Raw genomic sequence first — 22,953 nt, forward strand, 5'->3', positions numbered from 1 at the left:
ATAATTTTTTGCAACTTATTTAAGATTAAAGGAATAAAATGATAAAAATTAATAAGATAAACATAATAAAATAAAATATAAAAAATATTAATATATTTATTTTATTGGATATAATAACATAATTAAAATATAATTAATAATATATATTTTATAAAATTATTAATATTTTATATATAAAAAAATAAAATAAAACTGGAACGGCCCGTTCTGAAACTGGAACGGGCAGTTCTGGTGGATTTTGGGTGTGTTAATTTTGCACTTGGAACGGGCCGTTCCGGATGCAAAATTAACACACCAAAAGTGCACGCAGAATGGCCCGTTCCGGTTTCAGAACGGGCCGTTCTGGGTCAAGGTGTTTTCAAAAAAATTCTCATATGCCACGTATGCATCTACGTGGCGTCCACGTGGCCAAAAATTAACACCGTTAAACCAATTTAGACGGAAAGTCCCACGTTGAAACCAATTAATTAATTTAGGACTAAATTGAAACCAATTAATTAGTTTGGGACCAAATTAAGACAAAAAATTAATGAGGGATTGTGACACCCTCTACCCCAATATCATTAATAAACATAAACTATATTTATAAAAGATTTTTATAGAATGATATAAAACAATAAGTATCATAAGGTAGAAGATGCACATTCATAATACATACACATAAATATTACACTCAAGAAGTTATTATAAAACAAAGATTATAAATTAATCCCAGTAAAGGTGGCAGGGCCTCCTAGTTAGGAATTAACTTATAATCTTTTAGTAAAATTATAATATGACAAAAATACACACTTTCTACATAAATAACATAAAAATTACAAAAGAAAAATAATAATAATTTAACAATAAGTCTAGCTAATCCCGATGTCACATCTTATCAGAGCGAAACCCAAACAGAAGTCTAAGCTTCACCACCAACATCCTTAGCCTCATGCTAATTATCTGCATCATAATTTAAATATACACAAAAATGATAAGGGAGTGAGAAACTTCTCACTCAGTTGCAGATATAGAAATAAAAGTTAAATAGCACACACACACGCAATATAATTCACATATATAATCAATCTCACATATATGCTTATGTATAATGATTTCTTTGACTTGACTCACTAATGTATGCATGTGGCGCCATACAGAAGTTGCAGAATTCATCACTGGTGACCCAAAGGTACACCTATCACTGGTGTTCATACACCTCGTTAGCATGTTACATCACTGGTGTCCCGAAGGCACACCTATCACTGGTGTTCATACACCTCGTTAGCATATCGTGGGTGACTCAAAGGTACACCTTGTTAGTCGTGGGTATGCGGCCTCAGCGGCACACCTGGAGTAATATGTGCATATGATGCATGTCATACATTCACAGACTCAACCTTTAGCATGTTACACATATCATATTCATATTTCATAATTAAGAATTATTTCAATAATCCAATTTAATAGTCCAATAGTCCAACAGTCCAAACAGTCCAACAGTCCAAACAGTCCAATAGTCCAACAGTCCAACAATCCAACAGTCCAGAGGTTGCTTAGGTATCATATTTTTCAATAATAATATATTAAGATCTTTTAAGTAAAGTAGGAAACTTAAAAGGTAATATAAGATAATAAGGAGGCTCAGCCTTCCATTTAAATAATAGATTACAAATTTATAAATACTTAGGAGGCTTAGCCTTCCATTCAAATAACAGATTCTAATATGTAAATAAATAAGATATAAAACAAAACACATCAATAATACATATTCAAAGAAATAAACAACAGGTAAGGGATCGGGAGCCAATCCAACAAACAAACTATTTAACAATTATTCCCATACCCCCAAGCGAGGTTTCCCACTCCCCCCCTTACCTGGGTTTACAGAAATTTGGGCAGAATCTCCTCTCTTCTTTCTTTAAAAGGAATCGGAATTAGGGCAGAATCTCTTCCTCTTTCTCCTTAAACAAGGCACTAGAGCAGAACCTCCTTTTCTTTCTCCTTCTCTCTCTCTTACTTTCTCTCTCTATTTCTCCAGAATTTCCTTCTCTCTAGAATTCTAAATTTTCAAAACCTTAGGCCCCTATTTATAGAAATTTTGAAAATACTATGCACTATGCACTATTCATTAAAATAATATTATAAATTACTATGCACTATGCACTATTCATTAAAATAATAAAATTTATTAAAATTTATAAACTTCAGATCCGCAGCCCCCTCTGTAGCCGCCAGTTACTGTGCACATGCACAGTAAAATACTATTTACAAATATGTAAATACGTATTTATGAATAGTGAAAAACGTATACGTGAATAGTAAAATACATGAATAGTAAAATACGTAAATAGTAAAATACTTAAATAAAAATATGACAAACCTTCTAATAATCTCAATAAATATTTAAAATCAAAATAACTTGTTTTATTTATTAAAATTTGGGATATTACATTTTTAAACCCTTTAATAATTTCATAAATATTTAAAATACATAAAAAATAACCCTTTTTCATTGAATAAAATTTGGGATGTTACATTTACTCCCCTCCTTTTAGAAATTTCGTCCCCGAAATTTGCTTGAAAATATGAATGAATAAACTTCACGTATCTTGCTTTTTAAATCCTATGCAACCTTACTACCTTATTGATGTACAACTCAAAAGATATCTAAGGATACTCTTATGACCTCCTTCTAGGATTGCTTTAAGCTCTGACATACTAGAAATGCACAACTTATCCTTAAATCTCAAAACTTTATCCACTCCAAATTTAAACTCACTCTCCATACCTTGATTCAATTTCTCTACTTCTCTTTCATCTTAGACCATCACGCTTCTGCTGCGCCACTCTGATACATTTTAGCAACTCCTAAATAAATATTAAGAGTACTCTTATGTCCTTTCAAGTTTACTAAGCATCCAAATGTGTCCTTTCTAATATCTTGCTTACTTGGGTCACTAATAAAGGATCTAACTCGTGGTTCCTCTAATCTCACCCATTAATAAGTCAATGCTACTAGAGATAATCTTACACATCAAGCATAAGTTTCTAAATTCTGCAATCAAATTCACTCCTTAAATCATCAAAATAATAAATTAGTGATCATCGTAATCAAAATATCTGCCAGAATATTGTTTTTACTTCTACGATTATCTATAAAGATCAAGCTCCTAAGCATATGTTACATATATCATATCACTAATTTTACTACTCCATCTACAACCAATTCAAATTTTTTATCCATCACCTTATCTTATAGCCTCGTATCTTGTCACCAAAATGAATCAACTAATTATATTTTCTCAAATTTCTTTCAATGATCCACTTGTTACTCGAGTCATACCTAGTTTTACATTACTAGGAGTAATCTCACAAGGCAGACTTAAATTTCTAATTTGAGTCCAAAGATCCATAAGGGAAAATATAAAGGTTTCCTACACAAAACATCGGTTACCACAATAACTTTGGCTCAATAACTTTCAAAATTAAAATCTTATTCCTTAAAGATTTTCAACTATTTCTTTCGGTCAAAAGATATTTAAGGCTCTTATGATCGCTAAATACCTCAAGCTTAGTATTATACCAGTAATGTCTCCAAAATCTCAAGTGTAAACATTACAACCCCTAACTCAAGGTCATGGAAATAATCCATCAAACTTGTCTTCAAAACATCACTCTATACCACATAAAACTCACTAAAGTCCGGTAACGTTATCACTAGTCAATGTTTCCATAAGAGTTGAAACTACTCTCAAACCTACTATTCCACATAAAGATAATACTTCCTCCTAGTGAATGTAGTTAAGGGCAATACTATCCTAGAAATTCCTTTAATAATTCTTTAATAATAATAGGCTAACCTAATAAAACTCTTATCCTTCCTAACTGGCTTAGATATTTCCTCATTTTAAACACAACTTCTACCTAAACAGATCCATATTTACCTCAAATGGAATTTACAGGAACTAGAAAACTTACCTCATATAATAAAATAAAATAAATATAATAGTAATACTTAGACAATTTAACATATACCCATCTTAGATATATCTTCATCTTCAACTATAATATGATCATATCACACCCTAAAATCACTTTCACTAACTACACGACATTCACCAATTGATCCCTAAGGTCATCTATCCACAAATCAACATGCATGCATATTAAATCATATTAGAATACCTACTTTAAACCTGTTTATATACCATTCATAAGTATGTACATGAACAACCTTTACCACATAGCATCATACAACCTTAAACAACCTCTTAATCCACATGATAACATCCCAAATATCTTAACAAAGTCAATTCTTATCATTGCATTGCCTACTAACCCAAAAATATTATTATACAGCCTAATTTTTTTTTTTTAAATAACTATCAAAGAAAACAACACATAGAGAGTTCAATTCTTCCATTTGATCTTATCCTATCATCAAAGAAAACTAATTGATTAAACTACAACTCTTAGAAAGACATAAGATTCCAAAAAGATCATCTCCTTAGCTAAAGATTCAAAAATCACTTCAAGTATATTCAGCGCTTACAACTAAACTTCTGATCATCGAAGCAGTCATAACTAAAGTTTCAAACCTCTGTTTTATCTTTTTCCAATTCCATTGGGAAAATAATATCCAAAGCCATAATCTTCATAAAGACCTCAAAATATAAATTTTGTCGATATAATACTCATACTATCATAACAAACTATAATGAAAATATTTTCGACACCAAATAGCAATAATGTATCAATATATCTAATGCCACAAAATACCTCAACTTTTTCCAAATTCACTACTCAATTTCTCGTTCAAGCTTCTCAATACTATCCTCAACCGCAATAACTCACATGCTACCTAAACCATAAATAATTAACTTGTCAATAATAACACTTAAGGGAATTATCATCATTTCGATCTCTCACCAAGGAGACAACCACCCTTAGATTGAACCTGCTACAACTATAGATGTCAAAAACTCCACCAATCATAAACTCTTAGTACACTCAATGTATCACTCACATCCAAGGTTCTAATAGCTCTAGTTGGCTAACACTATCATGACTATCTTTCCTCTAATTACATAGCAATATCAAAATCAACAATATCAACACAAAACAAACATCATCATCATAATACACAACAAATAAAACATAGTCAGAGTACACAACAGAGTCATGATAAGCACATAACACACACGTTCGATTAAATCGACCTGCTCTGATACCACTAAATGTGACACCCTCTACCCCAATATCATTAATAAACATAAACTATATTTATAAAAGATTTTTATAGAATGATATAAAACAATAAGTATCATAAGGTAGAAGATGCACATTCATAATACATACACATAAATATTACACTCAAGAAGTTATTATAAAACAAAGATTATAAATTAATCCCAGTAAAGGTGGCAGGGCCTCCTAGTTAGGAATTAACTTATAATCTTTTAGTAAAATTATAATATGACAAAAATACACACTTTCTACATAAATAACATAAAAATTACAAAAGAAAAATAATAATAATTTAACAATAAGTCTAGCTAATCCCGATGTCACATCTTATCAGAGCGAAACCCAAACAGAAGTCTAAGCTTCACCACCAACATCCTTAGCCTCATGCTAATTATCTGCATCATAATTTAAATATACACAAAAATGATAAGGGAGTGAGAAACTTCTCACTTAGTTGCAGATATAGAAATAAAAGTTAAATAGCACACACACACGCAATATAATTCACATATATAATCAATCTCACATATATGCTTATGTATAATGATTTCTTTGACTTGACTCACTAATGTATGCATGTGGCGCCATACAGAAGTTGCAGAATTCATCACTGGTGACCCAAAGGTACACCTATCACTGGTGTTCATACACCTCGTTAGCATGTTACATCACTGGTGTCCCGAAGGCACACCTATCACTGGTGTTCATACACCTCGTTAGCATATCGTGGGTGACTCAAAGGTACACCTTGTTAGTCGTGGGTATGCGGCCTCAGCGGCACACCTGGAGTAATATGTGCATATGATGCATGTCATACATTCACAGACTCAACCTTTAGCATGTTACACATATCATATTCATATTTCATAATTAAGAATTATTTCAATAATCCAATTTAATAGTCCAATAGTCCAACAGTCCAAACAGTCCAACAGTCCAAACAGTCCAATAGTCCAACAGTCCAACAATCCAACAGTCCAGAGGTTGCTTAGGTATCATATTTTTCAATAATAATATATTAAGATCTTTTAAGTAAAGTAGGAAACTTAAAAGGTAATATAAGATAATAAGGAGGCTCAGCCTTCCATTTAAATAATAGATTACAAATTTATAAATACTTAGGAGGCTTAGCCTTCCATTCAAATAACAGATTCTAATATGTAAATAAATAAGATATAAAACAAAACACATCAATAATACATATTCAAAGAAATAAACAACAGGTAAGGGATCGGGAGCCAATCCAACAAACAAACTATTTAACAATTATTCCCATACCCCCAAGCGAGGTTTCCCACTCCCCCCCTTACCTGGGTTTACAGAAATTTGGGCAGAATCTCCTCTCTTCTTTCTTTAAAAGGAATCGGAATTAGGGCAGAATCTCTTCCTCTTTCTCCTTAAACAAGGCACTAGAGCAGAACCTCCTTTTCTTTCTCCTTCTCTCTCTCTTACTTTCTCTCTCTATTTCTCCAGAATTTCCTTCTCTCTAGAATTCTAAATTTTCAAAACCTTAGGCCCCTATTTATAGAAATTTTGAAAATACTATGCACTATGCACTATTCATTAAAATAATATTATAAATTACTATGCACTATGCACTATTCATTAAAATAATAAAATTTATTAAAATTTATAAACTTCAGATCCGCAGCCCCCTCTGTAGCCGCCAGTTACTGTGCACATGCACAGTAAAATACTATTTACAAATATGTAAATACGTATTTATGAATAGTGAAAAACGTATACGTGAATAGTAAAATACATGAATAGTAAAATACGTAAATAGTAAAATACTTAAATAAAAATATGACAAACCTTCTAATAATCTCAATAAATATTTAAAATCAAAATAACTTGTTTTATTTATTAAAATTTGGGATATTACATTTTTAAACCCTTTAATAATTTCATAAATATTTAAAATACATAAAAAATAACCCTTTTTCATTGAATAAAATTTGGGATGTTACAGGGATTAAATTGAAACAAAAAAAAATTATAAGGGACTAAAATAGGATTTTAGCCTAAAGTATACTTTATAAAAAAAAAAAATTCTCTTCTCAATAAAGTCTCTAAGGATGTTAATTCACAAGAAAGACCAATATATTTTTTATTTTAAAATTAATTTATATTTACATAATCTTACTAACATTAACTTTTTTAACAATCTAACGAATCATGATTTATCGAATATTTGAATTAATATGCATCCCGGAGGCCGGTGCTCCGTGGCAAAATAACCGATCCAACCCGATTTTACGAATTCGACCCGATCCCATTGCGCTCTGGGTTATGGTTTTTGAGAAAAAGACTCTTTCAAATATCTAAATTTTGTGGGTAATTTTCTCCTTCAAAATAACGAGACCACTTCACCCGCAGGGACGCCGAACCCACAACACAAACTATCTGCAAAACTTGAAGCTTTTTATATCACAATTCACAACTATCTCCTCTGGTAACCCAAACTAATTTTCTTCCTCTTCTTCCATATTTAATTTTACGTTTTTGCTGTGGAAATGTTATCAGGTTATGACCATTCACTACACAAGTAGCTGCACTATTTTTATTTTATTTTTTAATAAAACACTAAAATGGGGGGTTATAAAGGAGAAATTAGGAATCCCATTTGCTGTTTCTGAAGTAAAAACTGTGTTAGAGCTTATTGGGTGCCTCTAGCATCTTGTGTCACATTATTTTTGCATTTTTTGCTATAGTATTATTTTTGAAAATTGGGTTGCTTAACCTTGAGTTGTTTTTGTTTTCTTGCTTAATGTTACTTACAGATATGCTGTAGCTTTGGATGTTATAGTAACTGGAACCACAAACTATTGAACATATTCCTGCAAAGTAGCAGAAACACTGACGAAGCTGTTCTGGGGAAAAGTTGTGTCAAAACATTGTCTGATGTGGGTGCTTCAGATTCCCCAAATTGTCAGACATGCTCCATCTCAAACTCACATCTGCCACAGTTCCCATTTCTCTTCAAGATTGCCGGTCTGTTTTGTTTCATTGAACCCTTCAGCCAACCCCTTCAAAGAGAGCAACAGAAACCATTTGATACAATCATTGTGCAAAGGAGGGAACCTTAGTCAAGCCATTCATCTCCTGTGTTGTGAGCCCAATCCAACTCAGCAGACTTTTGAGCATTTAATATATTCTTGTGCACAGCAGAACTCGCTCTCCGATGCCCTTTTCATTCATCGCCGTCTCGTCGACGATGGTTTTGACCAGGACCCATTTTTGGCTACTAAGCTTATTAATATGTACTACGAGCTTGGGTGTATTGACCGTGCTCGCGAGGTATTTGATGAAACTCGGGAAAGAACCATATATGTCTGGAATGCACTCTTTCGAGCGCTGGCCATGGTGGGTCGTGGTGAGGAGTTGCTAGAGTTGTATGGTCAGATGAATTGGACTGGGGTCCCATCGGATAGGTTCACTTATACGTATGTGCTTAAGGCTTGTGTTGTTTCAGAGCTGTCAGTTTGCCCTCTCCAGAAGGGTAAGGAGATTCATGCCCATATTCTGCGGCATGGCTATGAAGCAAATATTCATGTTATGACAACATTGTTAGATGTATATGCCAAGTTTGGCAGTGTATTGTGTGCAAATTCTGTGTTTTGTGCGATGCCTACCAAGAATTTTGTCTCGTGGAGTGCTATGATTGCTTGTTTCGCAAAGAATGAAATGCCTATGAAAGCGCTGGAACTGTTTCAGCTAATGATGCTAGAGGCATGTGACTCTGTTCCAAATTCAGTTACAATGGTTAGTGTGCTTCAAGCTTGTGCAGGTCTTGCTGCATTGGGACATGGAAAGTTGATTCATGGCTATATCCTTCGAAGGGGTCTTGATTCTATACTGCCAGTTCTTAGCTCCCTTATAACAATGTACGGAAGATGTGGTGAGATTTTGATGGGACAAAGAGTGTTTGATAACATGAAGAATCGGGATGTTATTTCATGGAATTCCTTGATTTCTATTTATGGTATGCATGGTTTTGGAAAGAAAGCAATCCAAATTTTCGAAAACATGATCCACCAAGGGGTTTCACCAAGTTATATATCATTCATTACTGTTCTGGGTGCTTGCAGTCATGCGGGCCTTGTTGAGGAGGGGAAGATTTTGTTTGAATCCATGCTTAGTAAGTACAGGATTCATCCAGGTATGGAGCATTATGCTTGTATGGTGGATCTTCTTGGCCGTGCTAACAGGTTAGATGAAGCAATCAAATTAATAGAAGATATGCGTTTTGAACCTGGACCCACGGTTTGGGGTTCCCTTCTTGGGTCTTGTAGGATTCACTGTAATGTTGAACTTGCGGAGAGAGCTAGTACTATGCTTTTTGAGTTGGAGCCTAGGAATGCTGGTAATTATGTGCTTTTAGCAGATATTTATGCAGAAGCTAAGATGTGGAGTGAAGCAAAGAATGTGATGAAGCTATTGGAATCTCGTGGCCTGCAAAAGCTTCCAGGTTGCAGCTGGATTGAAGTAAAAAAGAAGGTATACTCATTTGTCTCTGTTGACGAGCATAACCCACAAATCGACGAGATTCACGCTTTGTTAGTTAAATTGTCAACTGAGATGAAGGAGCAGGGTTATGTTCCACATACAAACGTTGTTCTCTACGAACTAGATGAAGAAGAGAAAGAGAAAATTGTATTGGGACATAGCGAGAAGCTTGCAGTTGCTTTTGGACTCATTAATACTGCAAAAGGTGAAACCATAAGGATCAGAAAAAACTTGAGATTATGTGAAGACTGTCATGCCGTTACAAAATTTATTTCTAAATTTGCTAATAGAGAGATTCTTGTTAGAGATGTGAATCGCTTCCATCATTTTAAAGATGGAATCTGTTCCTGTGGTGACTATTGGTAGTTTTTGCCAGAATGTCATGCTGTTTAAAAGTTAGAGAAAGTAATTCTAATATAGTGACAGATTCAAACGTTGCTAGTTCCAGTTCTGGGGTAGATTTATTGTCTTTTTTACATGCACTGGAATTTAACTTTTATTTGAAACATGGAGAACATCCAATTTCTAACCACTTGATAATAAAAGCTTTTATACCATGTCAAAGAATTAATTTTCCAAAAAATTTATACTATTGGGTATAGACATAAAAAAGTACACAGTGCTATCATAGTATCATTGCTATCACTGTGTACATAATTGTGAGAAATTCTCTGATCCATGTCTTTCTGGAATTGGAGTTCTCATCCCTTCAATCTTGGGTTTTCTAAATCTTGAACTCTAGGTCTTCTCCAATTTGCATCAAAGGTAGGTATAATGTTGATAATCATTGACATTATGCAAAGTTGATAAAGCGTTGTTAATCAATAACATCTATAGCATTGATAAAGCTATGTTATAGGTGCATGACGAAAAACAAACTTGTTTCATATTAGAGAGTGTAACACCAATTTTAGCTTTAGATATCTAAACATATTAGAAACGAGACATCCCAATGTTGCATAAGTTTATATTTTTGGAGCTCACATAGTACTGGTTGTTGGCTATGAAAAGGAGGAATGAACAAAATTGTATAATTCGAATATGAACTATGAAGCATTAAACAATTAGCATGTTAAAATTTCTGAGGCAAATTTTAGTGCATTTTTGGATCAATATAAATATATGAGATAGAATGAAATAAATTAAGATAAGATTGTGATGGAATAGAACATAATGAAATAAGATATATATTTTTTACTTGTTCGGATATGTTATGATGAAAGGAAACAAATGTTATTCCATTTTGTTCTTCCTAATATATATGGAAAGAAAAATAAAGATTAAAGATGAGTAAAAGTTGAGTTGAATTTATGATAGTACTAAATCAATGTTATTTGATTTGGTCTGATTTTGTTTAAATGTTGATGACAACTTAAATCTAACTTACTCGATTATTTAGATCGGAATAATTTAAGTCATTGAACTTATTAATAAACTAATAACAAATAATTAGTAATGAGAAATATATATTTTTAAATGTATCATGATTCTTAATCAAATTAACAGTTTATGAAATATTTTCCTGTTATTATTATTTAATATAGTTTAAGAAAAAATAATTTAGTAGCTCAAATTTTTATTTGTTGTGGAGAATATTTATTATGAAATCTCTCATTATATTCAAAATATTATTTCAATGAAAAGTATATGATTGTATTCGTGTAAAGAAAAAGTGTCATTTTGTTATTAAATAGAAGAATGATTTGGCCATTTTCTTTGGAGAACATAACATTACTTTTTTGAAATTCAAACCAAGCTAATGGATTGATATAATTTTTATTTATTTATTTATCTTCTACTTGATTCGAATTTATTATGTTATAAGTTGATCCAAATCCATGTTCATTCCTCATAAAGATAAACAATAAAATAAGATAAAACAGGTTTGTGAAATTTTTTTTTACAAATTTTGGAACATATAATAGTATTATTCGACACATGTAGCATTAAAAATATTTATTTATATATATACCTAAAAGGCTAAAAATGAAGCTGCAAACGTTTTTCCGATTAAAATTAAAACTAAAAGGCATCATAAATAAAAACCCTAGCCGCGTCAAAAGTCAAAACCTCGGTTGTGTTTTATGGTGTAGCCTCCTCCGTCTCAGAGAAACACCGGCGCGGAACCTTTCTCACAAGTCAGGTCACGGTGACGTTGAAATCTCTCACTACACGAACTGGTTCCGGTAAAGGATGGAGGTTGTTTTGGCGTCGTCCTCCGTTGACGGCGGAATAGGGTGTTGGGACCTCCACACCGGCGCGGAGCAGCTCCGCTACAAGTCCTGCTCCTCCCCTTCTCACGGCCTCGTGGCCGTCGGTCCCCGCTTCATCGCTTCCTCTCAGATTCGAGAACCTCCCGCAGCGCCTGGTTCCGTTCTCTTCTGGTCCTGGTCCAAGGTCTTTCTCTTTATATTCTCATTATTGTTTATCATTTTCTTAGATAATGAAATATTAATAATCAACGATGATAATAACAATGTCACTTGCATTGTGCAGCCTCAAGTTGAAGTGAAGAGTTTTCCCGCTGAAACCGTTAAACCCCTTGCTGCTAATCACCCGGGAACCTTCATAGCTGGTGGAGCTTCCTCTGGTGATATTTACTTGTGGGAGGTGGGTTTTCTTTTTTTTTTTTTTTTTTGGTGAAGAACCATTATGGATCAAGAAGAGATAGAGAGTTATGTTTTCAAAACAGGTTAATCTAGATGGATCAGGCTTCTTTAAAGTAAGCAATTCTATTTATAGGCTAGAATAAGTCATCATAGTAGTTAATGAGAAAATTAATTATTCACTGGATCAAATCATGTGTGTTACCACCGAACACGTACATCATCTGGTAGTGGTGTCAAGTTTGAGTTATGAGTATGCAGCTGTGTTAAATACTCAGAGGAAGAACATTTCTACTTATAGTGGTCTTACCCAACTTGAACATAATTGTTTTGTTTCTAATAGAGGATACTTGTGGTCTATATATAAGAAAAATGCACGTGTTAGAACTTATAATATCAACTTTTGATGTTTTCATCAAAGACTGAGATTACTTTCTTTACCTCTGTTCTCTTTATAGGAGCCAAATCTAATCTAAACTTGTACTGAAGTTTTTGAGGTATTAGGTTGTGGAGAATTATGAATTGAAAGTGGGGGCCTAGTTTATGTCTGTTTCTATTTACTATGCTGTGCTGAGTTGTGTGCATTGATTGTAAGGTTGAAACCGGTAGGTTGCTTAAGAGGTGGCGTGCTCATTTTAGGGCAGTTACTTGCCTGGTGTTTTCGGAAGATGATTCACTGTTGGTATCTGGTGCTGAAGATGGATGCGTAAGAGTTTGGTCTCTCTTCATGTACTAGATGCTCATCCTCTCTCCTTTTTTATTTTTCCTCTTTTAGTAGTGATTTTTGCTTTTAGGATAGTGAACTGCTAGGGTGCTGGCAGTGCTAACTATTGTGGCATATGCTGCTCTGTGGTTCAGGATATTTGATGATTTGAGAAGTCAGCAAGCGAATAACCTATATGAGTATAGTTTTTCAGAGCACACTCTGTCTGTAACTGATGTTGTTATTGGTAATGGAGGGTGCAATGCGATTATTGTGTCGGCTTCAGAGGATCGGACTTGTAAGGTTTGTTTTATTGTTTTATTGTGTTGTTGTTGTTGGTGTAGTAGAAAATAGATAACCAGTGATTCAGTGAAGCATGTTGACCCAAAGATTTATATTTAGTATTGGCAACCTAATCTGTCGATCTCTATTATTTGTAAATTCAAATCATTGGTGGTTGCATAAACCTTGACATACCCAAAAAAACAAAAAAAAATTAAATATGGGTGAAAGCTGAGCTGGCTGTTCTTTTTAGAATTTGGGTGCCGAGGGTTGAGGGAAATTGCAATTTTCATTGTGTGATACGTGGTCCTATGATTTTAAATTCTCCCTGCAATCTCGATCTACATGAAAAATGTGATTTGGTGTGATCAGTGGGATTGCACCATCTTGGACGTAGAATCTCTGGAATTGGACCATCCCACTGTCCATAGGAGAAGCTCATTTTCTGGAAAAATAAAAGCCCACCCCAACCCACTTGGAAAAAAACCCTTGAACCTTGTTTTTATTGTTCACTTCTGCTTGTCTGTGCCTCTTATTTTCTTTTCTGCACTTCATTCAGATCTGCGTTCATCCTTTATGGCTCCTTGCACCCGTTTGACTGATTTGCATTCATACATACATACATTTAAGATCAATGAACACTTACTGTGAGATTTTGTAAAACGGCACCTTTAACAACATTTTTCCAAATGTTAATTTTATCAATTTAACTGTTAGATTTAAAGTTCTTGTTAAAAGTCTAAAAAAAATAGATGTAATTTAGAAATTAATTGATAAGTTGATAACTCACTGCACCACTTTATTTTAAAGTACAATATGCTACTTTCCTGATGATTAAATTATATTTTTAGAGTTTAATACTTGGTATCAATTAATCTTATATATATATATATATGTGTGTGTGTGTGTTTGTGTGTGTGTGTGTTTGTATGTTTTGCAATTCACTGATCTGGATTATGGATTGTAATTTGTTTTCTTTTTAGGTATGGAGCTTATCTAGGGGAACACTACTAAGAAATGTAGTATTCCCTTCAGTAATTGATTCAATTGCATTGGATCCAGCTGAACATGTCTTTTATGCTGGCAGCAGAGATGGAAAGATATTTATTGCTGCACTTAACACTGAAAGTATTGCTACTAATAATTATGGGACGCATATCCTTGGTTCTTTTTCTAACCACAGGTTATCATTTCTTCTCTCATGTAGATTCTAAAAAGTATAGACCAATTGATGTCCTCTATCTTGTGATTTTAGTTTTTCAAATATGCACCAGTTTTGACCGTCTTGTACTCCCTTCTAGCTTCATAAATGCTAGTTGCTATGCAGTGTGATTTGACTAATTTCATTCCTCATTGTAACAGCAAGTCAGTTACATGCTTAGCATACGGAACGGGCGAGAATTTGTTAATATCTGGGTCAGAGGATGGAATCATTCGTGTTTGGAATGCAAGCACTCGTAACATTGTCCGCATGTTTAAACATGCTAAAGGTTTGTATAAACTTTGTGAAATTTGGCCTGCTTTTCCGAAAGAATTTTATTGCATATCTATCATTAGGAATGCTTATACTTTGTGCTATTTAGATTATCTTTTCATATCAAATGAATTTCTGTTTTATTAATGTTCAAGTTGTTTTACTTACCAAATTAGAATTTGTTAGTGACTACTGGTAATTTATGTGTGATATGTTAAAGCAACTAACATCATGTGATACCTACGCTTTTTCTGAGATGCTATATTTGTTGACTAAATCACTTTCATGAGGTGGTATCAATTACATGCTCGTTTTCAAATTGAGTCTGTTAAAGCCTACATTTATTTATAATTTTAAATATTGTGGATGCTGCAGGACCTGTAAATAATATTCTCGTTGTTAGACGAGAAAATGACTATAGTAATCACACATCTTCTAATGTACAAGCATCATCAAGAAAGCAGGGGTCTAATTTACCCCCTCCATTGGAAAAATATGTAAATTCAATAGATGAAGACTCGAATATGAAGACTATTATCAGCCTTGGGGGTGGCAGGAGACCCGTGGATGCTTCATATCTCAGTTCTCATGTGATAACTAATTACATTAAGGAACTTCAGGTTTGTGTTTTGATGATTACTCATCTTATGAAAGGATGGGCATTATCTAATCCTGATTGTGTTTTGACCTGTTTCAGCATCAAGGTTCAGCTGCTACTTCTGAAATGGAGATGGAGAAACTAAAACATGATTACCAAAGGTCAATGCAAATGGCCAACCAATGGAAGAAAATGTATGAAAACTTGCATCAATTTTGTGTAAAGGAGCTATTGGATGTTGGTCAAGCTAGAACCTTGGATGAAAATGACAATTAAGACACGTTTTTCATGCCAGTTACTTCTCAATTTTGTGTCAAGCTAGAACCTTAGATAAAAATATATGAATTCATTATTCATAGTACTGGCGATCTAAGTAAAAAGTTTTGGACATTGATTAATGATGACTTTAGCATTTGGCCAATTTGTTTGCATTGATTTCTCTATGGTTTACGAATAGCTTTGGGATTGGGATCTGTGTACAGTAAGGGGTAGTTTGTGCTTAATCTGACTTCTCGTTTTCTTTAGGCCATTTCCGATTCGGCTTTTCTTTTCTTGTTTTGGTTCTTAAGTGAGTCTTAACTGAAGATTCATTCATTTTTATCTTGTTTTTATCATAAACACTCAACCTCTCAAACCAAGCGTCTTAAAAAAAAAAAATTAAATGGGCTCACTATTAACTATAAATATTTTTACTTTTCATCAACATTAATTATTATAAACCATTGATATCATCATTATTAATATTATTTTATTTGATAAAAGTAGGTCGACTTAAAAAATGTACCGTTAGTGCTTTTATAAGCATCCAATGTTTAAATTGTGCAACAAAAATTGAGTGCAACCGAGGAATTGTTATAATATGTAAGGATTCAAATTAAAAGTGATTTTTGAGATTTTATTTATTAGAAATAAAAAAAATTAGTAGGAGTTTTTTTTATAATTTTTTAAAATTTATATTCAAATAGATTCTTGTTAAGAATCGGTTCTTAGACAATGGGTAGGAAGGTTTCTCATGTCTCCTACTTATTTTCTCATGTCTTATTTTGACATAAATTTTTAATAGTTATATCTTTTGATTTTTTTTTTTAATTTGATAAGGAGTTATAAGTTTCTATATAATAGTTTTAAAAATCAGTTCAGATCAATCAGTTCGACTGACCTGATTTGATCAAATTAGAAATTAGAGGTCAAATTAGTTCAAATCTATCATTTGATTAGATATGTCATTGATTTAAGGCAAACGAGTATGACTCGATTGATTTTTTCAGATGAACTAGTAAATCAATAGCTATAGTCGAATTGACTTTAACTTTTGAACTTTTGCTTATTTAAACTTTTATAACTTTCCAATGATGTGTTTTTAATAATATTGTAGTTTTCTTATGACACGTTTTTTCATGTGTTTGACACGACTGACTAGTGCGTGCTTTCTCAATTCTCATCCATGTCTGTCATGATTGTGCCTTTGAATTCATATATAAGTCCTTAAAAATAAAAGACACTTAAAGCAAGTTAAGATTCGAACTTGCATGATGTGCATACTTAAGATACTATATACCTAACTATAATTTTTTGGGATCTTTTTTAACTCATAGTATGAATTTTATTGAGATTTTATAGGTATGAAATATATATGATATGGATTTTTTTTAAAGATTTAATAGAGATTGAGTCATGCAGTTCAATTAATGACTTGACCGACTTGATGACTAGTTCGACTTTAAAACATTGCCTTGTAAGAATAAAATGATACCTCTAGTCACGAATATTTTGTAGTCTTTAAATAGTTAGTTGAATAAATTTTTATTTCTTTCTTTTTTTTTTTCTCTTTCCCCAATTTGTCCTTAAACTCTACCCTCCTTCTCTCTCATTGTCAACATCCTGTTAATGCTCACTTTCTTCCTCTCCACATCCAGCAAAACGTTCCCCTTTTTCTTATTGTTGCCTAACATTTATTTGTTAAATCTTTGTATTTGTAGGGAGCCTTCACATCATGATTGCTCCTCTTCATATGTCGATCATCTTTGTATTGTCGTAGTTGTTGTGCATTGTTTCCACTTTGACTTCATCTTCATTTATGTTGGATCAAAATGTACGCATCTTGTCATTTCCTACGGGTCTCCTTAACCTCAACATTTTGACAACCAAGTTCTCTCAAATATGCCTCATTGAACTTTACAAAGTTAATGAGAGACCAGGGTTGTGGCATAGTGGAGGTGTTGCCAACAACAACTACAATATCACAACAACAATTTAGTATTGGGATAGAATTGGACAATTAGGAGTGAGTTAGGAAACATAAAGAAAAAAAAAGAAAAATTATGTTCTCTCCATGATAAAGTTGTCAAAGTGGGTCACTCGTCCAACCTACTACAAGTCTCTCGAAAGGTGGGGTAATTCAACCTTGTTCACATTTGGACAATTTTATAAAAAAAAAAATTTTGGTCTAGTTCATTTTGAATTGATAAGTTGAATGAAGACTCACTTTAAATAAACGAAAAAGAAATCCTAATTGAACTTAGTAAAAAATATTTTGTATAATTTATATCTTAAAATTACAATTATGTTAATAGCAAAACAAATAAAATAATAAACATAAATCACAATTAACTTGGAGTCTATTTAGATACAAGTTTGGAAACACTCTTGAGAGTTTCTCTATTAAAAAATATTATATTGATAAAATAAAAAGAAAATAGTAAGCACTGGTCATAACAAGCTTAGAACCTGTTTGGATGTAAGTTATAAGTGTTTTTTTATAGCTTCTCTACTAAAAATAAAGAGTATTTTTTAATAAAGAAACTCTCAAAAGTGTTTCTAAATATGTATTCAAATAGACTCTTAATTAACTTATAATGTTAAATAATATCAAAATAGTAACATAAAATATTAATAAATAATATCAAATTGTCATTCATTATCTTAATTTATAATTGATATATATAAATTTTATTAATAATATAAATGTATAATCACATAAATTAATATTTTCATAACAAAATAAATAAATAAAATTTAAACTAATTGGGACAATTCATAAACCAAGTGGTAAGTAACTATAGCTATTTTTTCTTATAATCTAAATGGACCAAATTTTTTTATCCAACTTAACTTAAATTAATAATTGGTCGAGTTGGTCCATGAGTTTTAATTCATTTTGACGACACTACTCAATGAAAGACATTACGTGCTCTTCTATCGTGACCTCTCTATCAATGACAGACTTAATACCTTAAATTAGTGAAGACAATTTATTTAAGAAATAACTATTATATATATATATATATAATCATAAATGTTACATAAAAAAACACTGATTATAAATAATAAATAAATAAATAAATAAAGATATAAGAAAAAAAACTATCCAATAAAAAAAATTGATAACAATTAGAAACTTTAGAATATCAAGTTCACATTTTAAATTTCGAAAATGCTAAAATAAATATAATATAATATCATACAGACTTCAATAATCCTTGAAGTCAGGAAATGCATCTAGGCTCTGTCTCTCAAGTACATATAGTTCGGTCAAAGCTCCCTATGGTTCTTAATGAGAAGAAGAAAAAAAAAGTGATAAGCACTAAAACTGAAATTTGTCGTGCAATATTTTTTTTAAACTCGGAACTTACTCGTCTTGGCATGCATTTATAATTATTTTAAATTTTAATTAAGCAGTATTTAATGATATCACTGAAGCTAATTGATTACTTTGAATGACTTAAAGTTAAGGATAAATGTTGTAATAAATAATAATTGGTGGTTTAATTAATGAATAATAATATTTAATATTAATTATTATTATTTATATTTTTATTATGTATTTTATATATTTTTTAAAAATATATATTTTTTAAGATAAATATTTTAAAGTTAGTTATTCATTTTTCATAACATGTATTTTATCAAATATTTGTATTATTTATATTATTATTAATCAAAATAAATTTAAAGATATTATAATAGTTCTGAAGATACTGATAAACAAAAAATTTTCTTCATACATTCTTGAAATGTGTCTAGAAGACACTATCAAATTCAATCTCTTCTACTTTATTATTTTTTGTTTTCTTCTTTTCATCAAAAGTGAAAAATATCAATGTTTCATTGATATAATATATTATACATATTACATATGCTTATTTTGTCATTATTTATATTATTTTATGTCAATATTATGTAATCATATTTATTACATTATATATTTGATAGAATATTTTATTTTTATATGATTGTGAAATTTATTTAAATAAGTTACTAATTTTAATATTTTATAATATTTAAAATATATTTTTTATGTCATATAAAAAAGTTTTATATATATATATATATATATATATATATATATATTATACTACCATATATTCTATAATCATTATTATTAGGTTATTTTGTGTGTGATAATTTATATATTCTATTTATTTATATAGACTTTGCATCTAAATAACATTCTATTACAAACCATTTGATCATCCATGGCTTATTTCATTTGAAAGGAGATTTTCTTTTAATTTTTCCAATTATTGAAGTGATTTTAGACCGACTTTCATTTTTTTATGTTCAAATTATGCAAAAAGATAAACATATATTAATTATTTTAATTTTTTTTATAATTATATATTTATTTTGTTCATCATTAGTCACTTATCCAAAAATAAAATATTACAGAATTATTTTAACTATAAGTTATTTAAAGGGATTTTCACATAAGTAAAATAATTTAAATTGAAGTGAGAATATATTTAATCGTTTGCTTAAATATGAAATTGTGAAAAAAAAAATATCACTTTATCTTTATTTTTATAAGATTTGATGTAACGACCCGCCTGGTCAATACACACAACACAGCACACCAAAATACTACACAGAAACGAACAAGTATATACATATAGGATCTAGAATATATATATATACAAGGTCCAAATCCGTTTAGAATCAGAGTGTACAAAATACATCCAGCAAATGCTAACTAAGTAGCTAAATACATCAAAAGAATAAAACTTCATCTGCTAGCTGCAGACTCTCCTCAGCAAACACCAACCTAACCCTGCCATGCTCCCATACATAGTATGATCATCGCAGTCTAAACCACATGGAAACAACAAAGGGTAAGCTAGTGAAAGAAACAACATACATATATAAATATATGAATAATAAACAGCTACAGCCATCAGCACATCAATCATCTTAACAACATCAGCTTAATATATATATATATATATATATATATATATATATATATATATATATATCGGCACACCTTTCACATCATTCAGCAATAACAGCAGGGAACAGCAGTACACAGCGGTAAACAACAGTAAACACACAATGCGTCGTCACGCATATAAGTTAGTATTGGTCGCTTGTAAGCGGTATAGCTCGACCTGACCCCTATACCGTGGTCGCTTTGTACACGTGTGCCTCGACCTTGCCCACACACGGGATCACTAAGAACCTAGAGGAGAACAACAAGTTACCACTCAAAGGATCAGCTTTCCAGGGAGGGTTTTCAACAAATTGGGCTCTAAGAGCACCACAGCCACTCAATCCACACAATGGGATGAGGAGTTTCGAAAACATCTCCTCTAATCTTAGTGATCAACAGCTCAGCCTTACGGCCTACAACAATTTAGCCTTACGGCCTACAACAACTCAGTCTTACGGCTTACAACAACTCAGCCTTACGGCCTACAACAACTCAATCTTACGGCCTACAACAACTCAGCCTTATGGCCTACAACAGCTCAGTGCAGCACATCAATACCAGCATCCAGCACAACTAAGTAGTATACAACACAGCTTACTACTCACAACTCAGCTCAACAGTCTATAGTGCAACAATATTTTAATTCAACATGAAAAATCATCAATAACAGCCCAGCTCAGCACGACAATATACATCTATTACAGCTTAGCATCAGTAATGCAGCATAAACATTTCATAGCGCATCAAAATCATCACTCAGCTCAACAACATTCATCATTAACAGCTTAAATCAACATATAATTCAGCTCAGCTCACAACAAAATTCAGCATTGGCATTATACAGCACAGCTCAGCGTTACATCATTAACAGCATATACAACATACAACATATTCAACACATAATACGGCTCATCCACCTTGTTTACAACTCATCCATCTTGTCAAATTACCCACCCAAACAACACCAATCAACCTAAGCACCTAAAACAACTTACAGCACAGCTAACACAGCTCACAGCACAGCACAACACAGCTAAACAACTTACAGCATAGCTATCATCTTACAGCACATCTAAACATCTTACAGCAATATACATCTAATACAGCTCAATATCATCAAACAACATTTTTAGTAGTCATCACATTATATTCATCAATTTTGGCTTATACTCAGCATAAAACAACTTCTAACAGCATTTAGTGAAATCAAATCTTCGCGCCCGGCGTACTCGTGGTTGCGCCCAGTGCGGTACAACCAGAGAGCACCAGGGGGCCAGCGCGCCCAGCGCAAGCATTCCCGCGCCCGTTGGGACTCAACTAGAGAGTCCAAGGCTCACACGCGCCCGATGCAATACCAATTGCGCCTAGCGCATGCCAGGCAGAGACTCCAAGAAGTCTCATGCCCAACGCGACAAGGTTCGCGCTCAGCGCAGAATCAAAAAGCCCAAAACAGGTTACAATTGGTATCGCGCCCAACGCGATCGAAGTCACGCCCAACGCGGACCAACCAGAGACCCACATTCTCAAGCGCGCCTGGCGCACCCATCATTGCGCCCGGCGAGCTTGCCTAAATGGAGTCCCCTGGTGGCCACGCGCCCAGCGCGAAGAACGGTGCTCAGCGCGAAGCTCAGCATCAACTTCACCAAGTTCGAAAGTTTGCCCAAAACTTGCAAGAATCCACTTTCCAGCACATGCAATCCAGCCAAGATACCACATTTTCATCCAAGAGTTCAAAAATAACATCTTTTTACACATGAATCCACAAATCAAAGAAAAACCAAGAATTTTCTAAAAACCCCAAAGACCCCAAAAACTCAAATTTTCACCCGATCAGTAAAGAATCAACAATCATAAACAACCAAATGAGTTCTTAGACCCATTTTCAGCCAAAACACAACAAGAAAACTAGCTTCCCTTACCTCGGTGCGAGAAATCCAAGCTTCCGGGAAGGAGAAACGAAAGAGAAAATGGAGAATGAGAAAGAAAGCTCCACTCCTCAGCAAGCTCCACGAGATGTGCACCACCTTAGCTCACAGCTAGCTTCAACACCACTAGTCAGCACCTAAACTCCCCACAGCACCACCTTAGGAAGAAAAGGGAGAGTGAGAGTTAAGGGTTGAGAGTGAGTGAGAATAGAGAAAAGAGAGGGGGAGTCTACGGGGTCTCACATTTGACCTAGTATGAATTATATTTTTCATTAAAAAATATATGATCCCAAATTATTGACCAAATAAATATAAGTAATATAAAAAATCAACTTATTGTCATAAAGAGAAGGTTAGGAGAATAATCAATGATAACAAAGAAACTTTAATTTTTACATGAAAAATAAGAATACAATGAAAG

The 22,953-nt window shown here is 32.7% G+C and overlaps 2 protein-coding genes and 1 long non-coding RNA gene across 4 annotated transcripts; 2 read left to right on the forward strand and 1 right to left on the reverse strand.

The window, feature by feature from the left end:
• Positions 1–604: 604 nt before the first annotated feature.
• Positions 605–7,403, reverse strand: LOC145956975 (uncharacterized). 2 transcript variants are annotated; one of them, XR_014433415.1, is made up of 3 exons: positions 6,540–7,403; positions 1,858–5,624; positions 605–942 (listed from the first exon to the last, which is right to left on the reverse strand). It is a non-coding gene; the product is annotated as an uncharacterized LOC145956975 (long non-coding RNA). The 2 variants fall into 2 exon arrangements; XR_014433414.1 differs by lacking the exon at positions 605–942 and having other exon boundaries at positions 1,607–5,624.
• A 132-nt stretch (positions 7,404–7,535) lies between these two features.
• CRR2 (Tetratricopeptide repeat (TPR)-like superfamily protein) lies at positions 7,536–10,185 on the forward strand. Its single transcript, XM_020358669.3, has 2 exons — positions 7,536–7,684; positions 8,013–10,185. The coding sequence occupies exon 2, from the start codon at positions 8,134–8,136 to the stop codon at positions 10,102–10,104; it is 1,971 nt and encodes a 656-aa protein (XP_020214258.1). The 5' UTR covers positions 7,536–7,684; positions 8,013–8,133; the 3' UTR covers positions 10,105–10,185.
• A 1,584-nt stretch (positions 10,186–11,769) lies between these two features.
• On the forward strand, positions 11,770–15,822 carry RID3 (Transducin/WD40 repeat-like superfamily protein). Its single transcript, XM_020356161.2, has 8 exons — positions 11,770–12,135; positions 12,235–12,348; positions 12,940–13,073; positions 13,203–13,350; positions 14,313–14,512; positions 14,692–14,819; positions 15,179–15,423; positions 15,501–15,822. The coding sequence occupies exons 1-8, from the start codon at positions 11,932–11,934 to the stop codon at positions 15,675–15,677; spliced, it is 1,350 nt and encodes a 449-aa protein (XP_020211750.1). The 5' UTR covers positions 11,770–11,931; the 3' UTR covers positions 15,678–15,822.
• Positions 15,823–22,953: the final 7,131 nt, after the last annotated feature.

This window comes from Cajanus cajan, chromosome 4 (genome assembly GCF_000230855.2).
Source record: "Cajanus cajan strain Asha chromosome 4, NIPB_CcT2T_4, whole genome shotgun sequence".
Taxonomy (NCBI): domain Eukaryota; kingdom Viridiplantae; phylum Streptophyta; class Magnoliopsida; order Fabales; family Fabaceae; genus Cajanus; species Cajanus cajan.